This window comes from Schistosoma haematobium, chromosome 1, assembly GCF_000699445.3.
Source record: "Schistosoma haematobium chromosome 1, whole genome shotgun sequence".
NCBI classification, from domain to species: domain Eukaryota; kingdom Metazoa; phylum Platyhelminthes; class Trematoda; order Strigeidida; family Schistosomatidae; genus Schistosoma; species Schistosoma haematobium.
In genome coordinates, this window is record NC_067196.1 from 16,254,951 (window position 1) to 16,267,568 (window position 12,618).

Genomic DNA, 12,618 nt, shown 5'->3' on the forward strand with positions numbered 1-12,618 from the left:
AGTTTAAAAATCAACCAGATAAAAACTCAATAAATAGAGGAAACGTTGAAATCAGGTATCATCTGTTAAAACAAATAGAAAGAAAGCTAAAGCGATCATTTAAAGTTGCTCCTAAAATTATTAATGAACGATCTGCTAGTTCCATTTTTATATGAAAAAGAACTGAAGGTAACTAAAGTAAAACGATCTACACGTATAAGTTTTAAAAAGGTTGGCGAGCATTAAAACAACCAGAATATTCACAACTTGAAATGCAAATATTTACAAACAGATCAAAACTTCTTAGTTTCAAAGCCATTCCGAATTCTAATAGTTGGATTCATAAGTCGATCTAAGCTAGACCATTATTGAAAACATGGAAACACTGTACGACCGTTCCGTACTAATGTGGGACAGTGTGCATCCACGACCCCGTGTGTGGGATCCGAACTCAGGACCTTCGATCTCGCTCACGAACACAACCTCTGGACCACTGAGCTGACATCCGACGGTTTTAATGTTTAACTTCAATCGTTCCATGATCTTGCGCAACCCTTCACTCATTGTCTGAGGTAGAAACCTGTCTCTATCCGACACGGATTGGACTCCACTGGTTACGACTTCCCAATAGAACTACTACAATCTCTGCAAACCCTCATTCTGATGATCTTCATTTCGAATTTCGTAAAATAAACAGTTGGAATGTACGCATGAGAATATCTTTGAACCATTGCCGAAAGGGCGTTTCTGAAAGGTGTAGATGGGTTCAATTTGCAATTTAACAAACTTCTATTACTTAGATTCTATAAAATTTCTTCTAAAAGTATATAGGATGCATTTTTACTTACGACGAGCTGTTTTTATTGCAACAATATCACTATAAGCACTTTGAGCAATTCCATTTGTAGATCGAATACGAAAGCGATAAGTTGTATTTAAATGTAAACCTTCCACTCGACAAACACATTCAGGTCCTGTGTAGACAACCTGTAAAGAAAAAATAAACAAGTATTTATAAACAGTTGTCTACGCAAGATACTCAATATCTTTTGGCCGGATACCATCAGCAACATCGTACTGTGGGGGAGACCGAACCAATTTCCAGCTGAAGAGGAAATTAGGAAGAGGTGATGAAAGTGGATAGAACACACATTAGGGGAATTATCAAACTGCATCACGAAGCAAGCACTAACTTGAAATTCTGAAGGGAAAAGGAAAAGAGGAAGGCCGAAGAACACACTACGTCGGGAATTGGAAGCAGACATGAAAAGGATGAATAACAACTGAGAACTGAAAATAATTTCCTAGGACAGGGCTGGATGGAGAATGCTGGCAAGCGGCCTATGCTCCTCCAGAGGGAGCAGCAGGCGCAAGTAAGTAAATAAGTATATTCAACAATAAAAGAACAAACAGTATTTCATTTTGTAATGAGGAAAAGCTATAAAAGGATATTGTTTTAATCTTTATTAATATAAAAACAATAATTCAACTTACTGAATAAAGTTAAATAAGCTCTTGAAACTGCTTGTCGAGAGTAGTGGTTGCAGGTTTCGCAAATGTTATATATGAATTGCTTTCTACAAGCCGTCAAGTTACACTTATAATCAGTAATCTATTCATTGAATAAGTGATTTCTAAATTATGCCTCCATTTTATTGATCAGTTCTGCAGAGAAAATATTTTTCAAATGTAACTTAACCCACTTTTTTTTCTAAATCACTACATATTATTTAGTGGTAAATATTCAATCATATTGAAATATAATGACTCACTGATACATGTGGTTCGCATTCTCAATCAACTGGGCTTAATCACTGGATGAACGAGAGGCTAAAGGGGCTGGTACTATGTCAAGCCCACATTGGTTATTCTATCCTGGATAGACAGATCTAATTATTCTTCTCAAGCTACATTTTTACCGTCACTTATTTGATCATTAATCTTGACTGTTTTTATATGATCGTATGTGTGTTAATTACTTGCCTTATCTGACTATAAATAATGAGTCACGCTAGGTAAAAACGAGTTGGTTCACTCGCCATCACCGCTACACGATACATCGTCTCGTTTCACTTCGCTTTCTTCACTTCGTTTCGCTGGATGTCAGCCTGGATCAATAAGTGTATGAAATATACGTATTCAAAATCCATTCACGTATTTGACTTATTTAATTCTGTTATCCACTAACGCGGATTATGTTGATAATTATATACGAGGATAGCCGGCATATATATTTCGATGAAAATCAGCATATAATCCAACTGGAGTCAGATGCCGGGACTACTGAAGGACATTAGTCAAACGAATTATTCATTTTAAAAATATCCTAAAACTTAACAATATAATTTATCTATGTATCAAAATATGTTTATGTGACATTTCCTAGTCATATAGCCTGCTCCTGTATCCTTATTATTTTTCATTCGGATAAATTACCATGTTAATGGATGACAGTAACTCCGTTGTTACTTCCTATTCGTTTTATTTCAGACAAGAAGATAATGTGTGTTCATCTCTTACTTTAGCTGTACATGCGACACAAAACTTGATATCACCCACACGTACAAATCTGAAAACCCTGTGTTTCAATTAGGTGAAACAAAGAAAAACAGAGAAAGGGGCAGTTACAAAAAAACAAATACCTTGATAAAAAGATCTCACATGTCACAAGTGAATGATTATGACAGTTGGTATTATTCAAGTATCAGGAGTGAATCATATATATAGTAGTAAAAGACTTAAAAATCTGTTTAGATAATCTTTCTGTATTTTGATGTCTTCCTTTTATATTTCCCCAAAGATAAAAAATGAACGTTACAAAACAGTAATCCATAAGTTAGCAGAAAAAAATAGGAAGACAGTGAGCATTTAGTCGATGTAAATAAAAATAATATATTTGCTCAATTTATTCGAAATTATCAAATCAAACCTTGGTAATGACACCTACAAACTCATTTAGTCGATGGTTATCACCAAAATGTCTCACGCCTTATGGATAGTCCAAATTAACTAAATATATAATGTAATGTAGTCACTTAACTTGATGTTTACAAGCAAAAATATACTGTTATTGAGATCAAAGACTGACCTGATTAGTGTTTATTGGTTTTCAATGATTGTCTAACTTCAGTTAGTTCGTGATCTCAATGACAATCAGTAGTCTTCACATCCCTCCACACTAATGATAGACTGTATTTGATGTTAAGTGATTTGTGTTGACCATTAAAAATACTTAGATTTAGTTATTGTAGTTGATCCAGTTCATTAACAAATTGTCTACAGTAACAAAAAAGCTTTGTCAGTTCAACGCTTCTCGGTCTCAGTACTTTTCCAGATGACATTAATAGACAGTAAACTTTTCATTCAGTTTATACAAAGTTTTATAAAACAATTAAATGGTACAAAAAGTATCGTAGAGATTGTTCCATTTCGCAACTTCAATCATGGACTGACCTTATTTAGATAGCCATTGGATAACTAAGAAACACTAAACAGCTGTTTCATCTTAATCTGGGAAAACTAACTGTAGTTAGATATGTAAACTACTGATTACCGACTGAATGATCTATCTGTTAAGCAATCGTCTCGAAACGTGAAGGTTAAAGATTCAATCCCTATTGAGACGTGTATGCTCAATTCTGAGAGGTCTCATACTAGAATAAAACAGCTGTCTAGTATTTCCTTGTTTTTAGTATCTGTTTAATTAAGATCAGTGCGTGATGTAATTTATAATATCATTTAAATTGCATAGGTATAGATAATCACTAGTAATTTTATTCAGAGAGGGGTTTTGTGGATATTATAGTAATTTTAATAGTTGAATTCATCAGTCAATTGAAGCTAGACCACCATGGAAAACCTGGAAGCATTGGTAGTCCTGGGTTCGAATCCTGCGAGGTGGGATCGGGGATGCTCAGTGCTGAGTAGTCCAATACTAGAATGAGATGGTCGTCCAGTTCTCCCAGGTTTTCCATGATGATCTAACTTCAATTGACTCATGAATTCAACTATTAAAATCACTAGTCATTTTGTTAAAATATGAAAATTATAATCCATATAGAGTAACAAGATTTACTTTTGAATTTAAATATCAATGTTAATGAATAATATTTTACACATTTCCGCTATTTTGTGACTAGTTTTATAAATATGTAATTAGTAGTTAATAGAAGCCATTAACAGAAATCATTTAAGTCTTAACAATGTATTTAAATTGTATTAACTAGTAATTTTAATCTTAGTTACCCAGGTCACTAAAAATTGACCTTTGTAAACACAATAAATAAACAGTGAATTCATTCACCATAATTGTATGTATGTATTTATGTATATGGATTGAATGTTTAACTAAACGGATAAGTATAAAAAACATATATTTTTCAGTACATCATTAATTTTTATTGATCAGTTTTACATTTAAAACAGGAATAAAATGAGAATCCATAAGAGATCTGTAGGGGGATTAATAACAAACAACTGATCACAATTGATTGATCACTGGGTGGTGACTAATGTCATGTATGTCAAGTTCTTATTAGTGCAGATCGATTGCTATCAACCATGATACAATGTGGCCATCAGTCTAGGTGACTCGAAACTGCATGCACTATTGTGAGATTAGATGGTGGTTGTCGACTACCTCCAACTACAATCTAATAACAAACAACTGAGTTATATTATATACATATTAATTTATACACTGCTGAAGAGTCCCACAATAGGACGAAATGGCCGTCCAGTGCTTCCAGGTTTCCAAAGGTGGTCTAACATCAGTCGGTTCATGATCTCAATCAAAAGCTAATAATCTCCACAACCCCTATACTACATTCAATTGCCTTAAATAAGTTAAGTATGCCTTCCAAGTTACCTCAAGGTTTAAATAGGTTTCATTAAATAAAATTAGATAACAGGTTTTTATCGTAACAGACCAAATCTTCACTTCTCAATAAGTGATTTCTATAAATTCCATTAAAAACGTTTAACATCAATATGGCTTAAAAAAATTTATCGAAAATTTATGATTCAGGAGATCAAAGTGATTTATGAGTGAAATTGCCTGAAATAAGTTATATCTATACAGAATTTATATTTCTCATCTTCTTACGTAAGTATTATAAATAGTTGAACAAAAGTTTCGATCCTCGTATTAATGTCATAATGATCGGTCAATTTTACAATAAACTCTTTCAATGCATATATTACAAAACAACATTTTAATGTTACTAGTACGTCATTATTATTATTACTATTAGCTTTACTCAATGTTATATTTTTGGTACAATATAGGATTCTCAGCACAAAGTATTGCAATAAGTTTCCTTTTCTTATTTCTTGATCGATCCTTGCAATAAATATTGAGTGGTCACCAGTTAGATATTAGGTATTCAGAAATCGATATCTGAATAATGTATATTATTTTCGATGTATATTGCCAGTAACTATGATGTCTCTAGTTGGGCTCTTTTGTAACTTGTACAGCGAAATATCGTAAACTTTTCACAAGCGCACCTGAATAGGTTATGCGACTAATAAACATAATGATGTATTAAAACAAATAAGAAAATAGATAACTTGTTAAAATATCCAGATGGCAGGGATAGGTAGCCCAAATATTTAAGCAAGTCGTCATTCATTTTAATGTTCGAATTACGGTCCTAATTATTCAGTATTATAATTTTCTCAGGTAATTCTGAATTTAAAATACTCGTTCGTTGCCTCTGGATTTAAACCACAATATTCTACTTTGGTTTTTTTCCAAAGATTGTACTGCATAATCTTAACACTAAAGGGCTATCACTATAGCAGTTGCATATGACAAAACAATGAAATATGTGTAAATATTATACCCTTAGGAGGGGGTGAATGCAATGACTAGTTAGTTAGAAGAAATCATGTGTACAACTCATGTATATCTATACGGTTTGATGAAAAGATATCTATCATATAGTGATAATGATCAATGTTGAGACACTAACATTAAGAGTGAACTTTGAAATAATTGATTTTATTGATTTTTACGACGTAATTTGTTCACTTGTTTATTCTTTTTTTTTTGGTGTAAATAATATACTCCATATTCGAACAGAATTAGGCGTCTACTTGATTAACTTACAGTGATCCATCAATACCACCACAATATCTATCAGTTAATGAATGTGTTTTGAACTGGAGTTTTTTGCCTTGAAGATAAACCAGACAAAAAATACAAGAATATTTATAATTAGTTTGTTTTAATTCATCTTTTAGTGAGGAAAAAGACAAAAATATTTTCAAAGAGATGTTACAAATAGAAATTGTTGGTAATTTGATTCGTTGATCATCATTACTGTGTGTATGCGTATTGTATGTATGTGTGTATGTGAAAGAGATAGTCTTAATTCGCATTTATATGTGAAGTGTTCTTTGGAGTGAGAGAGAGAGAGAGAGAAAGGAACTGAATGGATGAAATGTTAAACAACATTAGGTGGTAATCAGTTAGTTAGTAGATGAGACAGTGTTTTCATTTTCTGTTATTGTTGTTGTTATTATTAGACTTTGCATGACCTTACCAGAAATTTGATACGTAAACACCTACAGTGCTATTTTGAGACAAATATGACTCATACTACTCAAGTATGTTTTCGCTTCTCATCCACTTTTAATTCATTCAGTTGAAAATGTGAGAACAATTAATCAGTGAAAATTCCTTAAGACTATCGATGAGATGGTATATTGATAAACATTACGCTTTCCATATTATTCTTATGTCATATATCCCAGATATAATTGCGAGGAGAGACAAACGAATAGAGGAATATTATTTTAAATTCTAAGAGGGACAACTGAATTGTTATAAAAAAACATGGACAATTAGGAAATAAATAAAATTATCCCAATGGAGACAATTATAGAATTTTTGATTCTCAACTCCATGTCTGTATTTTAAAACATATTAGTCATGGTGAACAGTATACAAACGTGTTAAAATGTTAAAACTGTACACGTGTAGGTGATTATTTTATGTAGGCAGTAGATGAATTATGATAAGTGGAAAATAGGAAGATGATGTAACAACATACGACTGACTATATATAAAAAATAGGGAATACCTTCCTAAATATGGGTTATTTAATTTTGGAATTAGAAATCCTGATTAGTGAAATTTAGTTTGCACTGAGGATTAAAACGCCATCAATGACCTAGTTTTTGCAATAATTTTCTCTGATTGGAGATCAAAAGATAGAGAATTAGAGACTTTTCTAATAACAAAACTAGAATAATTACTGAATTGCTTCTTTCATTTGATTTTAATTGAATGAAGTTACAATAATCTGACTGGAAGGAGAACTTCAAGTTTTTCATTCATGACTGATTCACTTATCATAAATACTAGAATTCAAATGCTTTTTTCAATAATAAAAATAAATAATGTATGATGATTAGTTAATGTGTATTCACAAAACAAAAATTCAACAGCTTTCATCATCAAATAAGCAACGATGAATATAGTGGATGAATGTTATTCTTGGGACAACCAATTATTTGATTAGTTTAGATAATTTATCTCAAACGGTCCCCAAATGCCATGGTATAGCCGAGAGTGGGGAGAGTCAGCTCTCACAATTGATTGATCACTGGATGGCGATCAATGTCATGCGTGTCTAGTCCTTATTAGTGCAGACCGAATTCAGCTCTCCCCTTCGAAATGCATTAACATGGCTACTTGCATACAACCACTGCCTTCTCGTGACGGGAGTGTTGTTTACGAAATTAGGAAGACGAGACGCGAATGTCCGATGATTGACCCGGGTTGGTGAGTACCGAGCATCCACCTAGGGGAGTTGGAAAGTCTTGGTTCCAAACCAATGGTTCAAATGGGCTTCAAGATCCTAAGGAAATAAATGGCTTATGAACCTATTGTTGGTCACCGGCTAGCATGTAACTACATCTCCTTACGTTGCTCCACTGCCTAGTGGATTTGACCTCTAGGTTAAAGGATCGGGATGTGGCCACCTAAGAAGACCACCTGCTTCGGTCTGGGAACTCGGGTAGTATCCTAGACCTCACACAAATCGAATGATTTATGTGGTACATATCTATTTGGTTCCTCTTTGTACAAATGTTTATGTGTTTAAGTAAACAAATAAATAACCAATCTATTAAGTAGGTTGTTTTCTTCTTCTAGAAACATTTTCATTAAAATTTCAGCAATCATCATTTTACTTTGAGATAGAATTCATCATTATTTTGTAACACATTTTAAGGGTGACATTATCAAGTTAGAATTTCAGTGAATTCATTTCAATTAATTTTCTAGCGTTCATGTTATTCATTACATTGATCACTTAAGCAACACTGTTAAATTGATTTCATTAGAATTATAATACCAAGTAGGTATACTTGCTCAAATGAATAGAGTTATAGATCTATTGATTATATAATTGTCAGTATAGGGGGTTATGGAGATTGTTGAGTTTTTATTGAGATCATGAAACGATCAATATTAGATCATAATTGAAAACTTGGAACCATCGAATATCGATTTCGTTGTAGTATGGGATCTTTCAACAGTGTGAATATGCATGATCCACAATTACATAATTAATAACTACTCTTTAGTTTGTTGATTATAATATTATTAAATCAATTCAGTCAGATGATATTTTAGTCAATGTTTTAGATGAAACTAAATTTAACTACTTAATCTTGTAACCAAAAAGGTTATTTTACCATAGTAGTTGTACAATAACTGATTTAAGAAAACAAATTACTTTTACATACATCATACACAATAATATTTCAAGAAGAAATAAATTGTGAGAATTTGTTAAGCTTTGGATATAACAAAAAAAAATTAAAGATCAATTTGTTACTAAATACAAATGAGTTTATCCATTATCTAAGAAAAAGCACATGTACATAGAGAGAAATGGCTGAAATACTTTAAAATAACTTGATATGATCGAAGCTGTGGTAAGTTACATCACCGTCTCGAAATGATATTGCAAGACTGTATGTTTATAGCCTCTCAAAATGTCTTTAACACACTATTGTGTTCTTACATAAGTGAAAAGACAAAAGTGGACGTTTGATGTTTGATTCAGGTTTGTTGGTTACAAAGAGCTCTCTAAGGGGAACCGGAAAACCTTAATTTCAAACAAACGACAAAAAATAAACTCCAGGATTCTAAGGGAACGAACAGTGGTCAGGTTACCGGTAGGGATACGACAGCGATTGCTTAGATTTATTTATTGTCTAGAGGTAATCCATTAAAGAAATCATCTGCTTCAACTAGGTGTTAGAATAAAATTATAGTCATCATGCAGTTAGTAAGTGTAGTGTTCAACTTAGGATTCTACTGTACCGTAGTTTTTGTTTTTTGAGTAACATAACATATAAACTAGGCGGAATAACATGGCACTTCTGATGAAATGTACTATCTAAAGCCTCTACACTTCACAATAACAAAGAAAGATGAAATTACCCTAAATTGAAATATCTTGGAAACAGACAAGAAAAGATAAAGTGAATAGCTAAGAAATGTTTAACATATGGAGGAAGATATGAACAAAATTAGTAAACACACGTTACCATAGTAGAATTTCAGTTAAATCACGTGTGCAAAATATGCAAACTTATTATCTGATCACTTACAGTTAAACAAACGGATTGCTTAGTCAGTTAATTCCAACACAGAAACATATAATAATTTCAATCTTTGATTAGTTGTGATAGTTAACTATGTAGATCTCTGGTTAAATTTCCTTTTTAAACTTATTTCAAATAATACTTTAAAAGAGAAGCCCTTACATTCACTTGGTGTTGTTTTACTTGTATCTTCCCATTGTTATTTAGGACTGCAATTGGTCGGTCTCATGTTGGCATATGTGCATCCTGTGCAGATTACCTCGATATTGTCTTAATTCACAAGCATTCTAAGCAAAGATGAATAGTGGCTAACAGTGGAATCCAGGACGCGCGTTTCTTCCTATCTGGGGCTCGTCAGATGGATGTACCTGGATGGATGTATCCATCTTTTGCTTAGAAACCCTCACAGTTATATTAATAATGACATAAATGTTATGGTTACAAATATTTGATTAAGTGTTTCTTAAATTGGAACTTAGTTAAATAGCTGAGAGATGGTTATATTTAAGAAAATATAGAAAAATCACGAAATTAATTTATTCTATAGTTTGTCTAAGGTCAAATTACAAATAACACAGATTTTTTCTATTACAAGAATATTAATATGATAATGAACATGTAAGAAAATAAAAAAATTCTAAACAACAAGGTAATGTGTATCCAGCTACACAATCATCCACGGTTTGTTATGTATAAAACCAAACTCAGTAGATGATGTGAAAATACACTATTACCTAAATAAATATGTAAAGACATAAATCGATTTTAGATTGTGTATCAATATTTTAGATTTTTTTGCTGCTGAGAGGAAACAAAAAATAAGCAGAACTAATGTTATAGTCATCAATTCATAGACTCATAACTGATCACTGAAATATATTTTATTTTCAACAGTTGGGATCATGAGTCACTTGAAGTTAGAACATCATAGAAAACCTGGAAGCATTGGATGGCCGTCTCGTCTTAGTATGGGACGCCTCAGAAGTACACATCCACGACCTCGTCTCGCGAGATCCGAACCCGGGACCTACAATATTCGCGCGAGGACACTTAACCTCTAGATCACTAAGCCGGCATCCAACCGTGTTAATGTCTAACTTCAACTAATCCACGAAATTAAGCGACATATCCACCGTTGTAATCAGTGAGTTACTATCTTACAACTGACCCAGATGCGCACTGCTGAGGAATCCCACAATGGGACGAAACGGACGTCTAGTGCTTCAAGATTTTCTATGATGGTCTAACTTCAATTGACTCATGATCACAACTATTGAAATTACTACAATTTCCATAAAAAACCCTTCTGATATATTTTATTATTTCGAAACTGGATATGACATTTAGTACATTCATGTATGTACCTTAAGAACTGATGATTAATTTGTAGGGATTGATTTCTCAGTCGATCTCATAAAGCGAAATTTTATTCATGAAATTAAAGAAAATCTAATGAAAGGAAAATATGAATGCGCAATAGGACGAAACGGCCGTTCAGTATTTGTAGGTTTTCCAGGGTGGTCTAACTTCAATTGACTCATGATTTCAATTATTGAAAGAAAAATGTTACAGAAAATTGACTGAAATTTCTAAATGACCAGCTTCGGGAATTATTTGAGTGAAAATGGCCATTTATTTTCCGTGAACAAGTTCTGATGATACAATTTAGTTTGATAACCATTTATTCGTGTATACTACATATTTTGACTTTAGTTAAACTATAACCGTCTTATTAATAATTTTAAATGATCCACTTAATGGCATTCGGACAGATTTGCTCATTTTAAACTATAAGCCGATTTGTTTTGTTTACCTTCATCACATACAATTCATTTAGTATTCATTCTAAAATCTTGACCGATATCATCTTAAAATGTTTTCAGAAGTATCAGATGACGAAACTATTTCATTTTTACTAGGCAAAGAGGTTCGGAAAGGTTAATGAACTTCATAGTTTGTATTCTTGACTGATTTTTGTTTGAAATATTCCCATATTGTAAATTTAGAATAACATATATAAGCGAACAATATTGTTTTCGATTAGATCCTCATCAGGCTTTACTCTAATATACAGTAATATTTATATGCATATACGAAATGATTAAACTAATCAAGGTAATAAATGAATTTATTTATTTATTTATTTATTCTTTTTCCAACTTTCTCTTCGTTTATTATTTTTCTTCACACCCTCCTACCACTTTATTTTCTCTCAACTATACGTTTCATGGTCCAATTATCTGAACATTTCTTATTACGTCATCTTATAATTTTATAATTGTTATCTCAGTTTCTATGCTTTTCTAATCACTGACCTATTCCAGATTATGTAACATTGATTTGAACCTTTATTATTGCTTATCAAAACTAATGCACCTGTTGTCACACCATCAATTTGTACTTTTCCCATTTTACTTATTATGTAATCTTTTCCATTGTTATCATTGACTTATAAACTACCTTGATTGGTTTAATAATTTCGTATATGCATATAAATATTACTGTATATTAGAGTAAAGCCTGATAAGGATCTAATCGAAAACAATATTGTTCGCTTATATATGATTTTTGTTTGACAACTATTGATAACTAGGATGAACTGGACAGTCGTTTAGATCCAACATAGGTCTGCTCAGAGATGTGTATCAACAACTCCAGAAAAAGCAAGACACCGGACTTCCAGGTTACCCGGTCAGTGCTTAGACTGTAGACTAATAAGTTGTTAGCTAATGGCTTACATTTCTACATTTATTAAATTCGGAACGTAAACTATAATATTCAATAATCTCCTCAAACCCCTCACACTCATGACAACCATATGTTTACTAATAACTAATCTTGAGAGACAGTTCACTTAGTTCTAGTGAGAAGTCTTTACCCGTGGAGTTCAGCCATGTCGAGTGTGATGCAGTTGTTTGCTAATAGCACTGAAGGATATATATATACAATATTGGTAGTTGATTTGAAGTTAGACATGAAGGTCATTGGATCCTAACTCGGTTGTAAAAGTTA

The 12,618-nt window shown here is 32.4% G+C and overlaps 1 protein-coding gene across 1 annotated transcript in view; it reads right to left on the reverse strand.

Moving 5' to 3' along the window:
• TRIM9_3 (E3 ubiquitin-protein ligase trim9) overlaps positions 1-12,618 on the reverse strand; it is a 76,284-nt gene that overhangs the window by 11,746 nt on the left and 51,920 nt on the right. The window contains exon 6 of the mRNA XM_051211448.1: positions 828-966. Coding sequence (XP_051073261.1) covers positions 828-966 — 139 coding nt within the window. The remainder of the gene's footprint in view (positions 1-827; positions 967-12,618) is intronic.